The sequence below is a fragment of the Diadema antillarum genome, unplaced genomic scaffold, assembly GCF_040938485.1.
Source record: "Diadema antillarum isolate AM-2024a unplaced genomic scaffold, OU_Dant_1.0 seq00000463_RagTag, whole genome shotgun sequence".
NCBI lineage: Eukaryota > Metazoa > Echinodermata > Echinoidea > Diadematoida > Diadematidae > Diadema > Diadema antillarum.
In genome coordinates, this window is record NW_027271434.1 from 1,093,451 (window position 1) to 1,119,324 (window position 25,874).

At 38.7% G+C, this 25,874-nt stretch overlaps 1 protein-coding gene across 1 annotated transcript in view; it reads left to right on the forward strand.

Moving 5' to 3' along the window:
- LOC139733243 (cyclic nucleotide-gated channel alpha-3-like) overlaps window positions 1-25,874 on the forward strand; it is a 42,646-nt gene that overhangs the window by 12,770 nt on the left and 4,002 nt on the right. Inside the window, exons 7-16 of the mRNA XM_071644083.1 lie at window positions 870-969; window positions 9,071-9,135; window positions 10,142-10,220; window positions 10,851-10,969; window positions 11,780-11,872; window positions 12,392-12,488; window positions 13,529-13,675; window positions 18,519-18,698; window positions 20,043-20,125; window positions 22,746-22,930. Coding sequence (XP_071500184.1) covers window positions 870-969; window positions 9,071-9,135; window positions 10,142-10,220; window positions 10,851-10,969; window positions 11,780-11,872; window positions 12,392-12,488; window positions 13,529-13,675; window positions 18,519-18,698; window positions 20,043-20,125; window positions 22,746-22,930 — 1,148 coding nt within the window. The remainder of the gene's footprint in view (window positions 1-869; window positions 970-9,070; window positions 9,136-10,141; window positions 10,221-10,850; window positions 10,970-11,779; window positions 11,873-12,391; window positions 12,489-13,528; window positions 13,676-18,518; window positions 18,699-20,042; window positions 20,126-22,745; window positions 22,931-25,874) is intronic.

The following is a 25,874-nucleotide window of genomic DNA, read 5'->3' on the forward strand; positions in this document are numbered from 1 at the left end:
AAACAAACAAACAAACAAACAAACAAACAAACAAACAAACAAACAAACAAACAATGTGGCGCCGAAATTCTTTTCGCTACCATTGATTCCAGAACCACTGAGAATTCATAATGCCTCAGGTGACGAAATTAGTTGTTGTTAATCTTTCACCTGATGGTGAGACATTATCAAACAAGAAAAAATATTAGCTAAAAACCAATGATAGACTATCATTTTTAAACGTTTTATGTTTAACTAAACATGTAGACGCCTTAAAAAATGAGGCTACATGTAGAAGTAATAATTTCTTATGATGAATTTACTCTGTTTTTGCCATCATCTTCTCTTTGGTCCCTCTTTTAATCAGGCTTACAGCAATACGAGGAATCTGATTTGTTTGATCATTCGATATTGCAGGTGATGTTTGTTATTCCGGAGGTTTGTAAAATAAGTTTTGTTAATCCGAAAATTAAATCTTAGACGGTGCTTACTAAAGGAACCTTGAGAAATACAAACCTTATTTGATTTTCGGGATAGCGAACTTTATTTCTTTTGCGGATTAAAGAACCTTCGGAATAACGAACCTTTTGAATAAAGACCATTATTTCGTTTTCGGATTAAAGAACCTTCGGAATAACGAACCTTGGTAATAACGAAGTAACCAATATTACAGTATACATCATGTATACTCTGTATGTGTGTGTGTGTGTGTGTGTGTGCGTGTGTGTGTGTGTGTGTGTGCTCCTTTTCACTTTATAGTTCATCCCTATCGGCTGCCTGACAAATAACACAGATGGCTTGATTTGATTGTGACTTTTTACAATACTGATGTATTAGTCACGTTTTAATCTATTGTCCTTCTTGTATACTGTAATCATTGATATTTACAGCCGGACGAGCAATCCAAATCGGTTACGCGCGTTCAGACTCTCGCTTTACCTGGCGATCAGCATTCATTGGATCGGTTGCTTCTACTACATGCTATCAGAGGTGAGTTCCTGGGTTTCGTGTTCACACCCGTCAAAAGTATCGGAGAGTTGAAGGGTGAAAGAATCGCGATATATGGAGAGCGTGCGTGCATGAAGAAAAAGAAGAAGAAGAAGAAGAAAAGATGGCACCACATAGAGCCATTTTGTTTTAGTATCTAGTGGCAATTTCAACACATTATTCACTCAATGTTTCTGACAGTTTAACCCTATTAAGCCCAAGCTATTTTGACCCCTCGCAGGCCCAAGGGGGGGCACATTGTGCCCCCCTATATAACTTTTTTATTATTTGATGTATCATCGTCATATTTGGCACGCAGGTAGAGTAACTCATACTCTACATGACCGTACATTTGAATTTTCACAAGGTCACCCATGGAGGGCGCTATTTACAAAAATATAAAGAAATACATAGGAAATATGCTAAAAAACATGATTTTTCGGTATAATTTCTTTATCCCCATTATATATGTCTTATTATAGACCAATCATTTTCATATTTGCCACAAATGATAAGCAAGTGGAATTTTATTATTTGTTATGTTTGAAATTTCTCAAGGTCACCACATGGGGTGCTATTCATATCAACATAGTGATACATTATGAGACCTGAGATGAAATGTTTGGGATGGGTACATGTATAGTTATGACATTTCATATTTGCATAATAGTGGAATTTTGAGATTGCAAATTGAAAATATGATAAACTAATGATATTAGAGGCATAGCTTGGGTGAAGGAATCAAAATAACTCAAAATATAAGGGCAATCTGTAGAAAATATTATTGTTTTCAGTTATCTCTATTGTATCTATTGTTTTATGCCTTTGTCACATAAAAAACAAAGGAAATAATAAGAAAAACTTTCCAGGACCATGATTACTTCAAATTTTGCTTCTTCAACAAATTTCAGCCAAGAAACACCCATTTCATACACTGTAATGCTGTTAAATGAAATGGGAACAGAAAAAATATGCAAAATCTGACTGACATGGTTGTCAGTTTATGGTTGCCATGGCAACCAGCAACATAAAATATAGCTAAATTATATATCAAAATGTTTGCAATAAGATTTTAGGAAAAGTCACCAAATTTGGTTGAAATCGGATTAAGGACGAAGGAGTGGCAAACGAATATCTGGTAGGGGGGCACAATGTGCCCCCCCCCCCCCCCACCCTTGGGCTTTATAGGGTTAAGTGTAAGGGTCGAAAATCATATCGACATGATGAATTCGGTGGACAGAGGACTTAGGGCTGCGTTACACTTGGGCGAATGCCCAACGAATGCCAACAAATTCGATGATTTGAAGATACGTTCGCATCTGTTGCTAATACTATCGTCCGTAACATGTTCTTTGTAATTATTAGCTACTCGTAGGAATTCGCAGAGATACGCTGGAGATTTGGGACTTGTTCAAAATTGAAAATCGGCTCCAGAGTATCTCTGTGAATCCCTACGAATAGTTAATGAATAGAAAGAATGTCAAACATGTTCAAAGAACTATTCTTGTATCGGCAATGATACGAACGTGTCTTCATGTTTTCGGATTCGTTGGGCATTCGTTGGGCTTTCGTTCTAGTGTGAAGGGACCCATAAACAAAGTGGCAGATTTTATGCAGCATTGCGCAGTCAGTCCGCAGCGTGTGCGATAATGAGGCACGAACGACAATTTTATTCAGAATCACGTTTACGCAGTTTGTGCCCTTGAGACTGACGAGATTTCGCGATACTTTGCGAGAGTTTTTGCAGAGGTCGCAATAACAACTTTCATAGCTTTCACAGTGCATTGTTTGACCCAGGATGGTTGGGTAAGTTATAGAGCTGATTATGCTCATTAATTTGATACCTAATTTCCCTATTTTTGATGTCAATATAGTAGTCCATTTTAGCATCAAAGTAAACGATTATTTTGCCAATGTTCAAGAAGCTTTTCGATCATAGTTTGATGTTTTGCTAGTTCCTGACTGGTATTGAAAATAGATCTCCGTAATTTCTTCGATTTCACAATCGTGAAACTTGAGCGAGTATGATCAATTAAAAAACGAAGAGGGGCACCATTTTTAAGGTTGTGAATTTTCCTGTTGAAAACAAGGCAAATTATGTTTTCTTACTGGAAGTGGGGTAGTGAATGAACATGCGTGGAATGTGTTGTTGATACCCAGACAATGGTCGTGGACAATGGCCAGGATTGGAATGTTTCATGAGGAATTCCACTATCGCAGCTAGTCTTTGTTCATTCTGAAATGTGGTGTGTGCAAGCACATGGAAACATGTGCTTACTTCTTTCATGTGCATGCATTTCACCCTGTGTCAAGAATTCAGACTAGCAGTGCTCGGGGCAATCCACATGAATAATTGATTAAGCATTCATGTGCCTTGCAGCAGAGCTCGGGACAGGTGGCAGCCAGGTCCATTGTTCAGGGTCATTGTAAGTGCACACTCACATACACATCATTGGTTCCTGTGTAAAGTTCAAGTTTTGTACAGAGAGTGAAAATTCGATCACAATCTGGAACCTAACATTTAAAACTCACAGCATTGAGTCAGCAGCCAATGGATACTACGCAATGCGACACGCCGCGTCTTGCGACAGATTTCGACCAATCACAGACCCGGAATTCCGGTGCGAATGCGAGGATAATCTTTTTAAACTCGACGCTAGACATGTCTCTGAATTTTGCTAGTTCCTGACCCGTATTGAAATGAAGATGGGAAAACGTGCCCTTATTGTGATACTATATACCTTAGCGGACATAGTCTTCACCATATTTTAGAGGGGCATGAAAAATTTCAGGTTAATTTTTTGGCGTCAAACGTGAAGGAATATTTTTGAATACAATACCGAACTTCGAGAGGGATTTTGATATTCTTTATTCTTCTTTTCCGTTTATTTTGATCATGAGCATATTTGCTTATGTTTTCTCTTTCAGTCGATACTAAAAGTGTCGAAAACTGACGGGAAATACTCGTTCTACACGGATTTATTCATGACCATGTATCTGCTCATTACGTATGCAAGCACCGCTCAGCCGTGCATACGACTTGAATAAATACGTGCGTTTTCGCTCACGCTGCGGACTGACTGTGCGTTGTTAGTGTCAGGCGAATAGCCTCGCCTCTACCATGTAGTGCTGCTGTGGTGGTTGAAATGAATTCATGAATTCCGAGTGTTCTCATGTGGAGAGATCGAGTCTGTACAGTGTTTTCGTGATAGAATGTTTTTGCGTTGTTTGTTAGTTTGAAAGTTCGCTTGTTTGATTTTGTCTTCAGAGAGTAGAAGTGACTAGACTTTTTTTTTGTTTTTTTTTTGTCGCCATGCATCAAACGTTACAATACACAATAACACCTTTTTCAATCTTTATCAATATATTGAGGAAATGTCGGTTTATCACCAGTGTTCTCATGACTGCGATTTGAGGCAACAGTTTTTGTCCATTGTTCCGTAGCAAACTAATTACTCCTGGCAATGCCTGGTGTTAAATTGTGACATGAGCTGACAATATTTGAATATCGAATACAGTTCAGTTGAATAAGGTTTGCGTGCGCCATTATTGTTAGAGAAAGTACAGGTATAAGTTGAACGTCACGTGCCAAAGAAGAATTATGCCTATTTGATGTCCAGGACAGTATAGATAAGGCTGAAACGAATTTCCTGTACCCCGAAAACTTATTGGAGACCGCGGCGGATTTGAATGAAATCTTATCAGATAGTGGCTAATCTCTGGGCATTATGAAAAAAAAAGCTAGCTGCCCTACCTCAAATGCAGCGATAAAATAAAAACAAAATCGCTACAGCACAGGCTATACACGATGGAGGAACCCCGACCAAAACTATACACAAGCATGGTTTCAGACTGCAGTGAAGTGTTCTGGAAGCGCTGATTGATCGATCAAATGGCGGGATCATCTTCCGAAGGCTTCCCGAAATCCTCCTTGGTCAAGCGAGACGCATCTTTATTCAGTGGTTGCTCATGTGACTCGGCAGGCTTTATTAAAGCTGACGCCTTTGTCACATGATCCATGACAAACCTGGCACGTGACCTAAGCCGTCCCGACAGTAACCGGCTTAGTAATTTATATCCGCCTGGCATGCCTGGGGGTAAATTGGCGGGAAGCGAAATAGAATCAACGACCAAGCCGTTCTTAAATTCATATTCAAATAGGATTGCTTTCCTGACTCCCTCAAGGCCGACGCATGTAGTTATTTCCATTTCAAAAATAGCAGAGACAAATTGAATGAAAATAATCATGATTCCATTCCAATAAATCAAATATCTCTCACCGTATGACGTAAATTACACTTCTATTATCTTCTTTTTTGTTTTGTTTTTTTAGTTGCGTTACTGTTAAGTGTTTTCTCCGTATTTCTAAAAAAAAAAGCCTAATTGATTTACGATTTCGTATCTCATTATCTATTGCTATAGCTAGCTTATTCACATAATATTCCTTTAAAGAAAAATAACATCGTGTTAGGCTGTGTTCTCCGGTTTCTGATGTCTGCAAGTATTGTTTACTGTTCAGACTTTCTTATAGAAGAGATGATCTGTCTCTATAATTTCTTTAAATATACTTTCGTTCCCTACATCGAGTCTCTAGCCTCTCACCCCCACCCCTTTCCCCGTTTTCACAGCGCTTCGGCTTTATTAACATGTCATGTGAGGACGACGTTCATATCTTAAGTAGATGTGAGTTATTACGGCTCGCCATCACCGTGCTTGAAGTAGGTGGGGGGGGGGGGGGGGTGAGGCGCTGTTTTTTTTTTCATCAGCTTTCACAAAATGAATCACAGAATGTAAACGTTGCTGATTTACGAATTGCCTTGGAACCTTGAAAAAAAAAGAAGCTTTTAATTGTGCTGAGCCAGACGCGTATAGATTAATATTCTCAAATGCTCCAATTACGATTAGTAATATTCTTAGAACCAAAATCATACAATGCGTATCTATTACTTTCAGCCTGTCATGATTGTTGAGATATTAACTTCACGTAGTTAATGATTATTGACGTTTTCAAACTTATAGAGGGTGATAATTAATCGTTGTTTGTCATGATATCAAATTGAGACTAGAGCAGCGAGAAATCTCGCGCATAAATCGTCGAGTGTATCGAATGGCGGCGGTGATGAATACCCACGTGTCGTTGGGGCACCAGTATCCAATGTGTTTTGGCGATGTCTGCACAGAATGCGATCAGACAGCGATATCATGCAGTTACATCTCTCACGCCTTCAGTGCCACATGACCTCAATATTGCCCTGCTTATCACAGTTTCTAGCTGCTTGAGGAGGAGGGAGGGAGGGGTAGGACAGAGTGGAATATCGCGAGAGCCCAAATACATATTATTGGTTTCTGTTGAGGGCGGTCAGTTGTTTTGTACAGTTCGAGGACGACCGCACCGCATATGACATGTTCGTCCTTACACTGAAGCAACCTATCTTGATGTCACAAAATGCCTGTGACACTGTGTGCGTGCCATTATGATACCTGAAAAAGACGTCAAACGTTGACGATTCTTCATAACTTTGCAATATGATGAATGCGCATTGATTAGGATGTATTATAATGTCATGGAGAAAAGTAGTTAGCGAGTAAAGAGTGTAAATCAGTGTCTTGTCGGTGTATGTTATTTTTTATATTTCCTTTTATCTTTCCTTCTTAAGTCGTCGCCACACTGTCTGAGTTTTATAGCTAAAACAGGAAGAAACAAGTTGAATTGTCGTTGATGCATATAACGAAAGCACAAATGTGTCTACGTAGGCTTACGCATTAGTCTGCGCGTGCGTAAATTTGCGTCAGTGGTTATTTGCCTGTTTTCCGTTGTCATGGTCACCGTTGTAGTCGCAGCGACATATCGCTCAGTCGTAAAATATCTAATGTTTATTTGCATACTCATCAGAGAAGATGCAAAGGCGAGCACACAAGCACGCCGGGAAAGGCACTGACCTCAAAGCGCTATGAAAATACAAAGTAAGAGATATATGTAAATCAAACACTAACTCGTATAAAGATGGTCCAGCTAAGCACTGGTATACAAAATAATGTGTGAGCTCAACAAAAGTGATGGCAAGTTTTATCACTAATTGAACCCACAAGATGTACTGTAGGAGGTGGAGAGTAGACACATGTAGACCAAGTTTGCATGACAATGTAGTTTTTTCTCAAATTTCTAAGGTTTTCCATAATATTATGTAACCAGTAGTGTTATCTGCTACTGCTGTCAGATACGATTTAGAGTAAAGCAGCCCAGGGCACAAGATAGTAGAAAGTATATATATATATAGTACATAATCCACCAACGCTCTCAAAACCTGCGTAGTTCTTAAGACACTCTTCTTCAACAAATCACACGATGAAAAACAAAAAGAACATTAGGAGACAGAGCATTTGCTCATGCAGCTCCTAAACTGTGGAATAATATTTTCCATCAGAAATCAGGAAGTCACTAACTGTTCGCTCTTCAATCAAGACTCAAAGCACCATTTTTCACTTAACAGTTGATTATTATTAAAGGGAGGGTACAGTATTGGTGGAGATGAGAATTGGGCTTTTAACTTTTTGTGAGATACCAAAAAAGCACTTACGAAATAATACAGAGGATATCATTTTAAGAGGAATTCAAAGTTTATTCGATGAAAATCAGGTTTGGAATGACTGAAACATCCATAAACAAAGTAAAACAAAGCGATCGTAATAAAGTGTGGGTCCCACACTTTACTAGAATCGCTCTGTTTTGGATATTTCAGCCATTTCAAAACCAATTTTCATCAAACAAACGTTGAATTCCTCTTGGAATTACATGCTCCTTCATATTTCCTATGAGATGTCTCATAATCTCACCAAAAAATGTTAGAAACGTGATATTAGGTCTCAACCAAAACTATACGATCCCTTTAAGCATAAAAGGAGTTTTGCACACTATTATATGGCTCTTTTACATACTCATTAGTATGTATCATGTGTAAAGGCTGCAAGCAAAACTAGCTATGCTTATGCTGTATAGCCCTTCTGTAGGAGAGCAGAACAAGTTTTCTCATGAGTTAAAGAAAAATTGACTCTTGATTTTCTTAACATTCATGGAGATGAGAACATAAGAGAAAGTAATACGATTACATCAGCAGTGTTGCGATGAAACGCACATTTTGCAACCAATAAACGCTTACAAAATGTCAAGTAAAGTTTTCGTCTTTTAATTGGGATCAAACAACGAAGATTCTAGATTATGACTACTTTTTGATTCTCTCTCCCTCCTTTCCTATCTTTCCCCCTTCTCTGACCATTATTTACTGATTGATAGCCGATGATATTTCTACATCCCGTTTATTTACAATGCAAAATGAGCGTCCTATATTGGGATCTTATCGAAGATATTGATATCTTCAATACGAGGTTGACAGGTGTAGAAAACACGCTTCTAAGAAAAGAGCCTACAAGAAGATGTCAATGCAATTTAATCATACAGCCGAGATTTGTTTCATTGACCGTGCATTAGTCATTAGCAGTTATGTGTGCTTGTATATCTTTCCCAGCGTGTAGAGTTGATGATATATTATTTGAATAACGCTCACAACTGACAGGAATTCCCAATAAGGTCAGATCTGCAGGATGACTACATGGGTTCTACCAGTATTATATGAAATGGGGGCCCCCGTTTTGTAAATACATATTCACCTCGACTTCATCATTACTCGCTCCTGATGACTGACATTTACCTCCAAAGACTACAGTATATACGACGCCAGATCTGTGCCCGCTTTCTGTCCATAATTTGTGTTATCAGGTTGATGATTGGATGAGTACCTTTTAACAGCGTGACAGATGGAATTAATTTGGTTCTCGGATGTCAGTGACGTCATCATCTCAAGTGCGTTTGTTCAGCTCATATCTCGTGATATATCAGATGTACTGTTATCAGGTTATTGGGAATTATAGGTGAATTCGAGAACTTGTTAAAAAAAATTAGTGTAAGATTACAACGAATAAATTCAAATGTGGTTGCTTTAATACCTGACATCATCGTTGTTTGTAAAATTAATCACTTCCACGAAAACTGTCTTTTTTTTTTCTCTCTCTCTCTCTTAACCGCATTTCTGGTTTCTCTTTGTGCCAGCTTGAAGGATTTGGCTACAATGCTTGGGTCTACCCTCTCAACACCACCGAAGAAGATTTCATGAGGTAAGCCGTGTATATTTTTTTCATGATGTTACAGCTTTTGGTTAAGCTTTGCCACGTGGCGTCATAAAAGAGGGATTTAACAATCAACATAGCGGAAAAAAGACAGGAACTTATGAGTCATGAAATATGACAAGTGTTGAGCAAGACATGTCGAGTATAAGTTACCTTTTTTTTTTTTAATCCCAATATTTCATTCTGAGATGAAAATCAGATTACAAGAAGAAGGTCTCACGAAGACACACACACGCACACATACACGCACACACACACACACACACACACACACATACACACACACACACATAACCAACTTGGAAAGGCAGGATGATATTTGACAAATCACATCTTATCGAACAATATCAATTCATGTAACGTCATTATGTCAGAAAATAGTATCATAATGCTATTGACCAGCTTTGACAGTTTTTTTAACGTACCGATTAATATCGTTAGTTACTAGTATACTAATCATGATTTGTCTAAAAAGAACACAGGTAAAAAGATTGATGATTTGTGGTATTCCCTTGATTGTTTAAGACGACATGAGACAGTGCAAGGAATTTTGGAGAGGCGTGTGTTGATAAATTAAATGATACAATGTCTCGTCTTGTCCCGATATAGCATAACCGAGACAACGAACGTAGAAGAGACAACCAAAAAGGCATGGCTAAGCTTGTTCATCCTTCACACCGTATGACGTATGCTACTCTAATATATTTAAAGATGTCCCGCTGTTTAATTTAAGAATGATAAATAATGGGGAAGTGCAAACTAACATTAATTTGTTAGGAAACAAAGAAAGACCTAATTTAACCTTTTTTTGTTTTTGTTTGAAGATGTAATTTTTAAAAGCAATCACGTCAAACATGACTTGGCACAGTACCGTAAAATGTCCCTTGACGTCAGAATATTTTTTTTTACTTATGACGTAGTACAAAGAGTGGAAAAGTGAGCAATGTGTCAATTAACTTAATGTATTTCAACCTTTTTGTTCATCTTTACTCAGCAAATACATTAAAATAATGTATTGGTCTGCCGTGACTTTGACTACCATCGGAGGGACAGCGAATCCAGTCACTAACATAGTAAGTTATCTGCCTCTGACGCATCCACAGCAATTAATTTTCCCTCTGATTTCAAGTAGAGCTCCGAAACTTGATCCTAGAGGAAATATTTACAACGTAGTATTCTTGTCAGCACACTCTGCGCCCGATAAATTACGAGAGGGGAAATCAGTTAAATGGACATTGTACTCAATGCAGTAAATCTGAGCTTCTGATTTGACGCCCTCTTTGGCTGCCACCGTTTTTTCTTCGGTTTGTCTCCCTCTCTTGTTGAAAGACAGTAGACGCGGTATTGCCAATCTGCCTGATTATCCATTTAACGTTGTCCTCCTGTTAGTCCGACTATTCATCTATAATTATCTTTTACCAATCTAGTTGACTGCTATGAATTATCTTATTATCTAGTTTTCTTCATTATTATCTACCTTATTATCTACATCCTCTGTGGTGTAGTCTGTATTTCTATCAAATTGAATTGCATTCATATTGAATCAATGTCTCTCCTAATTTTATCAGTGCATCTTTCTATCGATTTAATCATCCACCTGCCTACCAGTCTATTCTCGTAGCTCAGTAAGATCAAATTTCATTCCCTATATTTCTCCCCCATTGTATCTTTCTCTCACTGTCTTTTTCTCTGTCTCCATACAGGAGTATGTCTTCACGGGGATCACGTTCCTCATAGGCGTGTTCCTATTTGCTGCCGTGGTCGGGAACGTGGGTGACGTGATCAGCAATATGAATGCATCCAGACAGGAATTCACGGCTAAGTATGAAAGTCCCGCTGTCGCCATATTTTCCCGTTTCCGTGATGTTCCTGGGAGGAAAGTCCCTTGTATACCTTATAGTAAAAGTTAACTGGGATTTGTGGTTTCTTTTAAAAAACAAGCAAAACGAAAAACGATCAAACAAACAAAACAAAAAACAACGGTCGGAATGCATCATTATCTGTCCTAACTAATTCTCCTGCGACTTGTTGGACACAATATAAGCAAGGTACGTTGTTCTGTGTGTCCATCTCTCTCTATCATCAGAGATAGATACATACACCGTGTAGATAAATAGATAGATGAATAAATACATAGATAGGTAAATAGATAGACTGATAGGTAGACAGATAATATAGATGGACAGAAGTGTTTTTGCAAATGTTGATAGATATGTAGCTGCTGTACATACTTTTATTACACTGTTTGGACACAAACAAATTGCTTTTCCTTTTAGAACGCGGGAAAAAAAACCCCGGAGGAATGGCGAGTTTTTTTTTTTAATTCCATCGACAGTGCGTTTGTCATTGATAAAACTGCCGTGCAAGAGGAACTGTCTTATATTTCCATTTCTTATATCTGCAAAGCAATCACTATTTTTATATAACTTCCAGTCCAACGTTGTCACCAAATCTGCTGTCATTTGAGGTTGTTACACTGTATTGGTTTGTATTTAGCTCACAAACGCCTTATTAGTATTTACAAACTTCTATCTGTAGTACCCGTTTTCAAGCTTGTCGCAAATCTAATGCATAAAATGTGCTTCAAATATGAAGACCAATATGTACCTTTTTTCCATTCTACATTCTATAGAATGGATGCGATCAAGTTTTATATGAATCACCGCCGAGTTCCAGAACACTTACAGGACCGAGTCAAAAAATGGTCAGACTACGCTTGGAGTAGGTGAGTGTCATGACCCCCAATATTGATGATACGTGACCTCATAAAGAGCAGATAAGGTTGACAAAAAGAAAAAAAAGAAGAAAAAAGAAAGCTTGTAGTGTTTTATAAACTAGGACAGAACAGTCTACATGATCTTCTACAATACTGTGCAAACAAATTAATGTATTCTTGACGTAATACGAAGTTTCACCGTGAAAACGAATGAATCGGCAGAAATATCAATGCGATGAAGAGTTCTGGAAGAAATAGGCGAAGAGTTGTCTACAATAGACAGTTGTCCCTACATGTTGCCCTGTATCTTGAAAAATAAGATAAGAAACTGTGAATTCCTTGTTCTTCACCAATTCGGTTCAAATTTTGTTTAGTCATTTAAACTGTTAAAACTTCACCATGAGTGTCAGTCAAAATGTGAGTTCGAGTTCATTTAGAGTACGTATGAATACTTCCCCTCACCCTTCTTTCTCTATCTCTCTTTTATGTATTTCTCATTATTTTTCATTTTATCCTTCTCTGTCATAGGACACAAGCACTTGATGACCAAACTTTTCTAGATATACTTCCACCGAGACTCCGGGCCGAGATAGCCATCCATGTTCACCTCGAAACCTTGAAAAAGGTACAGTGGTTGTGTAGTAGAGGATATGCGCCCTCTACGATGAGCATGCGTATCTCAACCATCCCTTGAACATCTCACCTGATAGTCTCTCCCTCAGCGTCAGAGTAGCCTACATCTCTAATTTGTTTGATTACTTTCAGTAAAATGGCCATATTGACCATATATCTACCATGACAAAATCTATGCCACTTTCTTATGACTTTATGAGTTTCTTCTCTACGTCAAAGACTATTTCTGCAGCAAATTTCCAGTGCTCAAAGGCAAAGCAATGTGACACCTTAGATCCCGACCACTAAACATTTTATGGATTCTTTTCATAAAAAGAAAAAGATAAAAATGGTAATGTTTTATTCACTCTCTTTTTTTGTAGATGTTAAAGTAGACGATAAAGTTCATGCTGAGTAGCATAATTGTGATGATGATTATGATACCGACAGTGAAAACAAGATTGTTCATGATGTTTATCATTCATCAACATATCGCTGTAGCTGTTCAAACTCGGAACTGTGAAATGAAATACACAAATGCGATACTGAATACTAGTAGTATGCTCTTCATTTCTTGTATTTGCCACCACAACCACGCAACTTCACAAACATCATCGTCGTCATCATCAGCATCAGTCGTCGTGGTGGTCAGATTTGTAGGTATTATATTAAGATGATTTTAGAATGTTTTTCTTCATTGCTTGTTATCGGTAGTATTTCAGTCTTAGCAATATTTCTCCCCATCATCAATGACTATCATCACCACTTCCTGCTCCTTCCTCCTCCTTCTCCACCACCACCACTAACACTACCACTAACACCACCAACACCACCAACACCACCACCAACAACACCAACACCACCAACACCACCACCAACAACACCACCACCAACACAACCACCAACACCACCACCAACAACAACACCACCAACACCACCACCACCACCACCACCAACAACAACAACAACAACAACAACAACAACAACAACAACAACAACAACACCAACAACACCAACACCAACACCGCCGCCGGCGCCGCCTCCCCCCTACAGGTGAAGATCTTCGAAGACTGCGAACAGGGCCTTTTATGCGAGCTGGTCCTCAAGTTGCGATCGCAGATTTTCTCTCCTGGGGACTTCATCTGTCGCAGAGGGGAGATCGGGCGAGAGATGTACATCATCAACCACGGCCACGTGCAGGTGAGTCCGTAAAGTCTGCAGTGGTTGTCAATCTCTTATTCTCACCATTCAAAAATCCCAATAACATTGTATACAAACAAATCGAGAATGGCATGACAGAAGAATGAACCAACTGAAGAGTTTAAGCGCACATACGAAACAGATTCATACACTTTTATCAATTTGAGATATTTGTAATTGAAGCTGCTGAAAAAAAAAAAGATGTTTGGGATATAATTGCAATAATCTTCAAACAATACTTGTTATGTAACGAGTGCTGTATCATTGAAAATATTTAATTTTCTCTATTTTGATGGACTTTTAAAGAATTGAAAATTACATTTGTATACTATGTTCTTGCATTCAGACTCTTCAATTTAATGTTTGAGCATGTCTATTGGCAAGTGGCAGCTGGTGTCTAAATGATGATTGAATTTGGTATCCCACTCCCTGGTATGGATTGGCGATGAGAATAAAAGTGTGTGCGGCATTTTCCCGTTGTAAGCCCTTCAAGTGATTTAAGTGTATTACAAGGATTGGGGTTGGAGATCATTTACATCTCAGCAATACAATTGCAAGTATACAACTAATTATGAGTCTAAGATTATTCTGATTACTTCTTTGTGAGATTGATCTGACTTTATTTTCTACATTAGTTCCAAATTCGGACGATGAATGATCACGCCAATAGCTATGTAGGATGTGTTACATGAAATGTTACTAATTACAAGTTTCAATAATTATTATTTCAGTCACCACAGTGACTGCCAGTAGATTCCTGGCTGATTGTTTGCCGAGCTATTGCCATGCAATCACTGTTGGCAGCAAAGTGCGTTTATAGATTAGGGTCTTTGGTTTTAAACTTTCGATTATGTCCTATATTTCGATAACTTTTTCTGTGTAGTTTCTAAAACTGAAATCAGAATAACTGCTCAATAAATCTCCAGAATGAGAAGTTTACATCAAATGTCAGAGGTCTGAATGAGTCAAAGACCGTCATTTTTTTGTCGTTTTCGTGGCGAACGCACTTGGTACCGTTCATGCGATCCCGATCATAAACTTCACCAAACTATGGTAACACTTGGTCATATGCATCTGCCTGTCTGAAAGCCGACACTAACTGGCTACAACGCCCTAGTTTGCAGGCACAAACCCTTGTTGGTCGTAAAGGAGTCTGCATCAAGACTACTATATGCACCACTTCGGCACTGTCCCATAGGCCCTGTGTTGTAGCTTCCTTGTTGGGAGAGGCTGCAGTGTAGTGGTGCGTGTATTAGTCTCGGCGCATGCAGACTCCTATACGACCAACAAGGGTTTGTGCCTGCAAACTAACAACGCCCCATGTTTGCCAGTGTTTTATGATGACGACACCGAGACATGAGAGCGTTGTTTACAACACTGGAAAACAAACAACAAGATGTTCGTCGTCACATACACCCTCCCACTCGAGTCGAGCACGCACCCAATCACGCAAACACCCAAGGTCCTCCTTTAGTAGGAGAGGAGAACTGAAATTCGATGTACAACAACATCTCTGTAACCAGAACCCGATGACTTTGAATCAGACTCGGTTTCGGTTTCGTCCGTTTTTGTAGACTGCCAGCCGTAGTTTTTCAATTATATACTCAACGTATTATCCGCGAGTCCGATAAGCTTACCCTGTGGTTGTAGGATGATAGCATACGCGCGGATGTAAGATATCCAGCGCCTATTCAGCGGAACAAATGAAGGTGGATGTAGTCAGACCTCCCCGGCCTACAAGCGGCGACTCAGCGTCGTCTGCTGGCGACGAGCCCGCTATCTCACCAGCCTCGACAGGCAGACGACACTCAAGCCTTCTCTCACGTATATTATTTTGTTCTTTTTTTGCACAACAATCGAACCATCATGTAACCTACAGCCTCCATGATAAGAAGTCACCTATTGATGCCCCCTTAATGAGGATTAAAATAGCGTTTTGTTCGCGCCATAACTGACAGAGCAGACGATTGTTTGAAGAGATTTCTTTGTTCCACGTGACGTAAATGCGAAACATTTTCTCCGCCACGTCCATACAAGAGCGGAGATGGCTGCTAATTATGGAACACAAATTGCACTGTTAAATCAATGGTCGAATTTTACGGTCATGATATATCAGACCGGTTCGTGTTTTCAAACATGTTAATTGCGTCAAGGCCTGTGTCTGTTGAAGGTATTGTGCACTTTCAGGATGAAACTAATTTGTTGAGTCTTATCCTGTTGCAGTTAATAGCCTGATCACAAAGGCGCATAATACATAGCCAACATAATCAATACCTTATTTGAAATGACTATGTCAAAGTACTCAGTGTTATCAATGTCAGAGATAAGAATCGAACACATGAATTAACTTATGCTCTTTTATTTTGTCCACACAAACAAAACAAAAATAAACACAATAGGATAGCCTATACTTGTACACAAGTCTATCATTACATCCATTAGAAAAAAAAGTGGAAGGAGATGGGAAGTCAGTTTTGATTTGAGTTTCTATCAGATTCTTTACATTTGATTACTTGATAAATTACTTTACCTATGCACTTATTTTTTTTAATCGTTTGGATGTACGAAGGTGCAACTAAAATAATTTATTAAACATGGATATTTACCCCCTTCTGTGCCAATGAATCAATATTAATGTGCACAAATTTATCACACACTTATGTACCTATCTATATCATTTCACACACATCCCCATGACCAGGAAGTTACTGTGGCACACAGAGGGAAAAGATTATTCAATGCGCCTTCTTCCATTCGTTCACGCGAATACGGTCGGAAGCGACTAGAGAGGAGTCTAGGATGGTCATTCCTACTCTACCTCATCTCAAACATTTTGTCCAATCAATTAGGGATTTTCCGTGCCATTTGCTAAGTTACTCCGCCCCCTGCATATCTCCGTATCAACGAGGCGCCAAGTATAAGGCGCCCTCCGTCGCCCACGGGACGACCCTCTTACCCCGGATCGGTTTACCCACGGACAACCGTTGTTTAGGGTGTGTCTAATCGGTTGGAAGATCCGGAGAAGTAGCCCCAAGAACTATGGCTCCGCTAAACTCTCCTGAGTAAATCTTTCGATTCCAATCCGTAAAAACTCGATGCCGCTAATGAATCGAACTCTCCGCGAAATCCTGTCCATGTCTCATGATATGACGAATACATGTAGTTGACACAGTATACAAGAAGAGAGAGAGAGAGAGAGAAAGGAGAGGAATTCGAGGTTAAAATGGTTTAATTTGACGTGAGTGAAATCATTTTAGAAATAGTTGTAGCTTTTTTAACATTCTTTGTTGAGGTGCGAAATAGTGCACTTATAAGCGTATAATGCAAAACGGAAAGTTCATCTAGACTCACATTAACATCAAGGTTAGCAGTGGTCAGTGTATGTCCACTTCACGCATTAGACCGATGACTCATAATGTTAGGGAAATATCTCCCCCCCCCCCATCCCCCATCTCCCCCATCCCCTCTCTCTGCCTGCCTACTTAGTATCTTTTTCTTCCGTTTACAATTCATTTGCTTTTATCCTTCTCTGCTTTCACCTCAACTTCATCTATCACGTCTATCTTTCTACCTTGTCTTATCTTTCTTTCTTGTCTATACTTTCTGTATTTTTCTGTTTCACCTCATATTTACGCTTCATTTTTCTTCCTCCTTTATTCTTCACCTCCTTCTTTATAACCTTCTTTTGCCACACCAGTCCTGACCTAATATCACGGTGATCTATGCCGCAAGACAAAACGTGTATTATATACCGTCGCACTCGGAGAGCGCAAGGGGTCACTCACGCCATATAGAACTTTGCACCCATCCTGTAAGAAGATATTGGATCCGCATCATGGTCCACACAGCATCGCCAAAACTAATCACCTGTTCCTTTTAACTCGATGGACCTACGTATACAGTATTCTAAAACCTTCACAAAATTAGCTTCATGCCTTTTGGGTGATGCTACCAACAGGAAAACAAACAAACAAACAAACAAACAAACAAACAAACAAATGCCTGCAAAAGGCACGTCCTCCTTGGTAGAGAGACATTATGATAAAATGCGTCAAGTGTGGGTATCAGCATAATCAGGGAGGTGGGAATGCCACCTCCCTGATTGCATTTCACAATAGCGTCCACGATATGTAAGTACCACGTGACAGATAGAATCCCACAAGACAGGGACAACAACAAAATGGGCCAAGTATATTTGAGCCTTGTTCACGCCACTTCCTCAGCCCGTCGAAATTTGATTCGTCCCGATGGTAGCGCCATTTTTGTAGTTTACAAAGGATGAGTAATATTGTTCGTAGGCATCACACCACCTTATATGTAATATTTTCTACACTGATGTGATTTGTGGTCAATTACTTTCTTCTTATTGTATCAATGTATAATATTTGTGGGTTTTTTCTTCTGGTCAATCCATCTTGCAAAATATAAAATTATGAATCATAAGTCAAAAGTTTAAAGGGATAGTACAGTATTGGTGGAGATGAGAATTGGGCTTTTAACTTTTAGCGAGATACCAAGAAAAGACTTATGATATAGTACAAAGCATACCATTTTAAGAGGAATTCAAAGTTTATTTGATGAAAATCGGGTGTGGAATGAATGAAACATCCAAAAGCAAAGTAAAACAAAGCGATCGTAATAAAGTGTGGGTCCCACACTCTATTAGAATCGCTCTTTTTTTAATATCTCAGCCATTTCAAAACCAATTTTCATCAAATAAACGTTGAATTCCTCATAGAATTACATGCTCTTTCATATTTCATAAGAGGTTTCTCATTATCTCACCAAAAAATGTTAGAAACCTGAAATTAGGTCTCAACCAAAACTGTACAATCCCTTTAAGGTGGTGGTGCAGGATTTGGAGAGCCAACAGAGGATGGTAGTCGCCACTCTGTCCGAGGGGAACTACTTCGGTGAGATCAGCCTGCTGAAGCTAGACGAGGGGCAGAACCGGCGGACGGCCGACGTGGTCTCGCTGGGCTACTCGGAGCTGCTCTGCCTCTCCAAGAAAGATCTCATGCAGGTGGGTCACGTGGTCTGACGATGCAGGGTCAAAGGTATTAGATGTCCAATGCCAATGATGCAAGAAATATATCAAAGATTTGATTTTACAGGAAGTCAGCATAGATATAAGGACACAGTCAGTCATGCCCGTGTGAAAATATCAGTGGTGAACCCGAGGAGGTATTATTAACCCCTTTCGTTCCAAGGATTTGGACAGTGTGTACAATACTATGGGATTTTCTGTGCCAATTGACATTGAAAGCACACAAAGGGTTTACTGGAGAAGTGAAGAATATTAAAGGACAAGTCCACCTTCATATTCATGTGGATTGAGTAAATGCAACAATATCAGTAGAACACATCAGTGAAAGTTTGGGGAAAATCGGACAATCCGTTCAAAAGTTATGAATTTTTAAAGTATCTGCATAGTCACTGCTGGATGAGGAGACTACTACAGTGTATGATGTCATAGGCGTACAACGATATAAAGAAAATAAAAAGAGAATTTTACAAAACTTTTCTTTTTGAATGAAGTGCACGTTTCTTCAACTTGTTACTGACATATGTTAAGGGTAATATTATTCCCCCTGCCTTCTGAAAGAGAGAAGTCAAGTGTTCTTTTGTTATGCGAGAAAAGTAAAAATATGTTGAATTTTCTTTATTCTTTCTTTATATCGTTGTACTCATGTGACATCATAAGCTATAGTAGTCTTCTCATCCAGCCTTGAGTGAGCAGAAACTTCAAAAATTCATAACTTTTGAACGGATTGTCCGATTTTCCTCAAACTCTCAATGATGTGTTCTACTAATATTGCTGCATTCACTCAACCCACATGTCTATGAAGGTGAACTTGCCCTTTAATGTCGGGAAGTTAGGGTTGGACAAAAATGAAATATCACGGATGACAATATTCTGGAGTTAATTGTCAACGGGGATCAATGGTAATCCAGATGCCTATACCTCCATCACTTTGGCCATTAGCATTTGAATCTTGGACACCCGCATAAGCCCTACTTTCATAAGATCTTACAGTTCAATCTTCAAAGATAATTATGTGGCATGATAATGTAGTCTTAATGAGAACTGAAGACTTCATCAGTCATATTTGAATTAGGTTATCTGCAGACTTGTCGCCATCACGTGTATTTCGAAAAAAAAAAAGTGAATTGATATTTTGTGTTGTTTTTCTTTTATCTGTATCTGTTCTCGTCTCTGTGTTCATTTATGTACATCCATCTGTATTTATGTTTACATGACTGGTCAAATTCAAATGATATGTACTGACTGGTATTCATTTATGAATAATTTCATCTTACAGTATTTATTCAGTGCCATTCATTATATGCATTTCCTTACCTAAAGGCTCTGGTCGAATACCCGGATGCAAAAAAGGTCCTTGAAATGCATGGAAGAGACCGGATGGAGAAGAACAAGGAGGCGGCAAGGTGAGCTCAGCAATTATGACTGTCCTTATTTGTCTGTTTACTGCAGTAAAATCCTCGATTGTGTACGTTCAAGTACATCATCAATACAGTCGCGTTAGGCAGAAACTATTTTTGTCTTTGTTGTTCGAATACGGTTGGACTGACCACGACTTCTGCAAATTTCTCTGCGTAATTTGGATGTTTGTTGAATCAAAGATTCAGGAAATGACTGTTCATCTACAAATTGATATCAATCCAGAAAGAAAAAAAAAAAAAGACGGAGCCATACCTAACTGTGATGTCCCCAGCTATTCAATATGATGTATACAAGTGAATCCAGCCCTACTGGGTCGAGGGGCAATACGTCATCGGATAGAGTTGATAAACGCGCCTAACTACTATTTCCCCGCTCGTCAGCTGAGACGGCCTAGTTGGCATTGGGACGTTCTCTCTCACAGTGTTTGGTTCAGCGGCTGTCGGACAATCCGTCTGTTTATAGCGAAATAAACAGAGACGCGGAAAACCCCTTCCCACAATCTTTAATTGATATTACACTGTAATTCATCGCCATTCCACACAGTCGTTGCCAGAGCTGTTTGCGTTGCCTTTTCCCCCTTCTTCACTCCGTATATGCGAATCAGGAGCTTCATCTTTTCTTTCTCTTTCCTTTTTTTCATTCTTTTTAATTCTTCCCCGTCCGTTTTCCTTCTTTTTGTTGCTGCTCGTCCTACTCCTTTTTCTTTTTATCCTCTACACTCCGTCTGCGAATCAGGAACCTTTATCTTTCCTTTCTCTCTCTCTCTCTTATTTTCATTCTTCTTCTATTTCTTCGTTCCCTCCTGCTAGCAATTCGACACTTTCTGTTTTTGTTTCCAGAATGGGAACATGAATGCTGTATTTCAATCTGTAGCAAAAGCACGAGAGTGAAATAATTTCTTGAAATATATATAACGCTTTTGACATGGACGAATAGAGTTCCCTTATGAGCTCCATGCGAACTTTTCATGTCAATATCATCCCATCCATTGTCTTGCCCATAACATTGTTGCATCGTTACTACAAAATATCAGCATTTGATCATTAATTCAAATAACATCGCGAAATAGTTATCTGTTAGCTTTATATTTTGATATCACAATATGTGTAAGGAGAGAAATGCGAAAATAGGACTCATTTGAAACGACACACATGCAACTGTTGCCATTTATACCCTTCCAGTGACACACCACTGTACATATATTTTTTCAAGTTCGAATAGATCCATTCTCGATCTTTATGAAATCAATGGACAACACTGGCATTAACAACAGGAACTGCGTAATAAAAATGCTGTCCCTTGACCTTCACAAGAACTCCGGTTTTCGCTTTATTCCTAGGTATGGGGGGGGGGGGGGGACGAAAAATGACGCACTTTGCTAAGGTTTTTTTATAGTCAACTATTACCCAGTTTATTATGATCGCGGCGAAAACACAGCCGCGCAGGCACGCTCGCATACGCACACGCCTCACGCACACGCATGTACAGACAAGGCATACAAACATATACGATTACGTTCCGTTTGGATCCATTTCAAGAAGTAATACAAGAGTACAAACTGAACATGAGCCCGCTCTAATCTCGGCTGTGCTTTCCACATGATGTCTTCAACGAGAAGAAATCACTACGCCACGTTTGTTTTGTCTACAGCTTGCTAAACTAGGCTATCCCACCCAACGCGTCCCCGTTGCGGCTAATTGTGTTATGGAAATAACCCAGGCTAACTGTGAAGTCGTACAATCACATCCAATATCTAGAAATGTCACGATTCAGGTAAAAACTCAATTAGTCGGCTGAAAAGACGAATAAATATTTTGAAAAGTCTTTCCCAAACATTTCAATGAATACGGACGAGGATGATAAGTCAGATCAAACATTCATTTAAAGGGGATGAGTAATTAATGTCCAATCGTAAAAAAAGAAAAGAAAAGAAAGAGAGCATACAATGAAAATAAGAGAAACAACACTTCAAACTGAAAGTATGCGCAAAAGTTTCTCGTTCCATTGTAACAATGACAGGGGTCTCAAGATGTAGGCCAACACGGTACTCAGTTGTGACGATCGACTTGATTGGGACTGTGGTGTGCAATGACTGTACATCAATACATCATCAGGCCCATGCCTTCACTGAGTTGCCTGTCTCACAATATGTTCCCTAAATGTGTTTCACTCTTCAAAACGATCAATGTAATGTCATGCTTGGCTTCGTGTTCTGTCCCTTTCTAAAACAGTAGACGTAGCGTATTTATACCTTGGTAATGTTCACCGACTAAAATTCAAGTTTAGCCGAACTGTCAATTTCCTTAATTTCTTCACGAAGGTTTACGTGCACACGATCGTGTAATTATGACAACATAATACACACTGACAGTGATGGCTGATATTTGTGTTTTTATTGACATTAGAATGAGCTTCAGCATTTATATGCACATAGAATTAAGATTGATGCATACATACAACACACATAACGCACAAATACACAAAAAGACACACACACGCTCAGAAGTGTTTCAACATATTGTGATCAAGCAAGCTGGTCATCAGAGGAAAACTCCACCCTTTATTATTGCTGTTGTTGCTGCTGTTTCTTTTCCTCGTTCACAGAATGCAGCGACGAAAGTCCGAGGCGACGCTGCAAGTTCCCGACCAAAGTTCCCGCCCCTCAGATGACAACAGTGGCGATAGTTCTCGTGAGGGTCAGGCGAGCAGTTCGGGCAGTAGTATGACGAACCATGCCATCAAACAAACTACAGCAGTCACGGGCATTCTTAACCGCATGATTGACCGGAGTAAGAAAGTCACATCGACTCATTCTTTACTACCTAGGCCTACTCTTTTTACCAGCGGAAATGAAACAATAGTTAGATAATGAATTGTCATGAATATGCATAATTTGTACGAAGTGGGTGTGGCCTATTCGGACCACGTTGGGAAAAAAGATGGATCCAGACAAGACTGGGACGATGCCGTTTGAGGTGGAGGGAAGAATAAAGTTTTTTGTTTCTTTAAGTTTGATATCATTGGTGGTGGTGATTTGTTTCCGTGTCAGAATGTGTGACATGTTGTTGCCCAACCAGGATTTCCCTCCCTTCCGTAATAGAATGCATAACTGAAGACCGTTCATATCAATTTTTTTTTAAATGTAAAGTAAAGTACTAGTATAGTGAAACAGCTACAAAAACAATAGTAATAGTGAGAATAATAATGATAATGATAGATGATAATATTAATAATAATAATGATAATAATAATAATAATAATAATAATAATAATAATTATTATTATTATTATTATTATTATTATGACAATAATAATGATAATAATTATGATAACATTAATAATAATGATAATAATAATAATATTAATAATAATAATAATAATAATTATTATTATTATTATTATTATCATTATCATTATTGTTGTAGTTGTTGTTGTTGTTATTGTCATTGTTGTCATTATTATCATTATCATTACTTTTATCATCATTTATCAGTCAAACACCATGTTCCATAGAATGTACGCACCTTTGGGAGATTCGAACTCAGAACCCCCTTTTTGGAGTCCAGACCACCCTCCACTATACCAAAGTTTTCCTCCGTCCTTCTTTTCTCTCATTTTCCCACCCTCGCGTGTATGTCTACATACACATAGCCGCTCTGTTTACATCTCTATGCGTTGAGATAGTAAGAAGCAGAAAACACATTATCTTCTATCGGTGCCGTTCGTGGAAAACATGTTACGTCGATTTTGTCTTCTGATGAAACATATTATGTGATTACAACGCCCCTTTCGTACCATCAGTGGTGTTTTATTTCGACTTCTTTGGTACTGAACGTTTTGTTCGGGTGCCCTGACTTCACGCACGGAAATTTCACGCGTCATCCTGTCGCCTTGCAGTAAGGTTTCCTCAATGTTCACTGTAAACACTTTACCCGTTTGTCAAGTAAAGATGCAGTATGTGAGACTCAACTCACCCTTTGTTTAAAATTATATAAATATACTTTCACCTTCTGTCCAATGAAAATATAATTTCATTCAATTCATTACTCTAAAGGTGTACTTTGAAAATATGAAGGGTTTAATGATCTCGAGTACGTCGATATGATAAGAATCTCGTCAGCCATCCTACAGTGTCCTAGCTATTTTTTTTTTCTTCTTGTAATTCAAAATTGTCCCTAAACCGAACTCTATTGTTGGTGTTTAAGTAAGGGAAAAGTGGAAAAAGAGAACGAAAGAGTGGGAAATAGAGCGCAGTCGTCTGAGAAGGTGTTCAAAAAGGGTTCTAATCTCATTAGGTGGTTAGGAACGAAGCATTTATCAAGATAAAGTCGATCGTGTATGTAACTTTGGACACAACTGCGAGTGATTAATAGACGTTGCGATTTATAATGACTTATAGCGAACCAAACAATGCCTAATTGAGCGTATGCAGCTGTATAAAGACAGCTTAATCAGCAGTATTTACCAGAAAATGAAGCATCACACCTTAGAAATGAAATCTTTTCTTTCATTTAAATGCCTCCCCCGTAGCAGAGGGAGAGGAATCGTGAAAGATAATTGGCTTTGTGGACCGACTTTTGCACACGATTTGTCGCATGATTTTTCGTTTTTTAATCAATCTCCTATTTTATGGCGTATGGCACATTCGTTGATTGACACGTCTTCTCTCTCCAGAATTAAATCTTGGCCCCCATGAATGACACCGATGATTAATCAATGTACTTTCCCTTCTCTGACGTAACTATGCTGAAGTCAAAATCTCATAATTACACCGTTTTCTTATTCCCAGGCTTGCGACTGAATCTAGACTTTGCTATGTTTTCTACTGAAAATCGAAGCGTGTGGTTGGGATGAGAAAATACGACAAGATGATTAAGGATTGAGCGTAGTACTAGCTCTTAGCGTGAATTAAATTCTCATTTTGAATAAAAGAGGCATGTAAAGATAACGAGTTGCCTTTATTTCTTGAGACCTCCCAAGGAATGATTTTAGATGTAAATGCGGACTGTGGCTTTTGTGCATACAGCTCTAAAATCTTTTCGGAATGAAGTTAGTCTTATGTAACTCTCTGTAGTAATCGGCAACACAGCAAACTCCTAAACATACCACATTAGCAGATTCTGCTTGCTTGTGTTCTTGTTTCTTTGTTTGTTTGTTAGATTCTTTAATTAATACTCACAGTTGCACCGGGCGTCAGAGAAGGGGTAATGATTGTGGTGTTTATAATCATTTCCTTTTTTATATCTGTATTTATATCTGTATTTATATCTACATTTATATTTTTTGATATATTTACATCTATGTTTATTTTCATGTGTATAGGTATATCTATATTTACATTATATATTTATATTTATATTCATATTCATATTCATATTCATATCTATGTTTCGATTCATATTCATGTTGAGTATTCAGTATCTCTTATCACGGAAGAAAAAGTGCTCACAATGTTAAGATAACAGTGAGTAAACAAAATGTGTTTCTTCCATGTGGTCAATGTTTATCCTTTAAGTCTTTCCAGAGGGAGGGGTAGCATTCCAATGTGCTGGAAGCAACATGACATAGGAAGCACTTCCGCGCTTTAACATGACGGACTTTAAAGTGCAATGCGGTGTCAATCAATGGCGTATAATCATTCTAACCGTTTTCCGATATAGCCTTGCTTGCTCGGCTGAGCGTGATGGTCAGAGCAGATTAGATTTCATGGATTCATCGATCCAACAGGGCGAC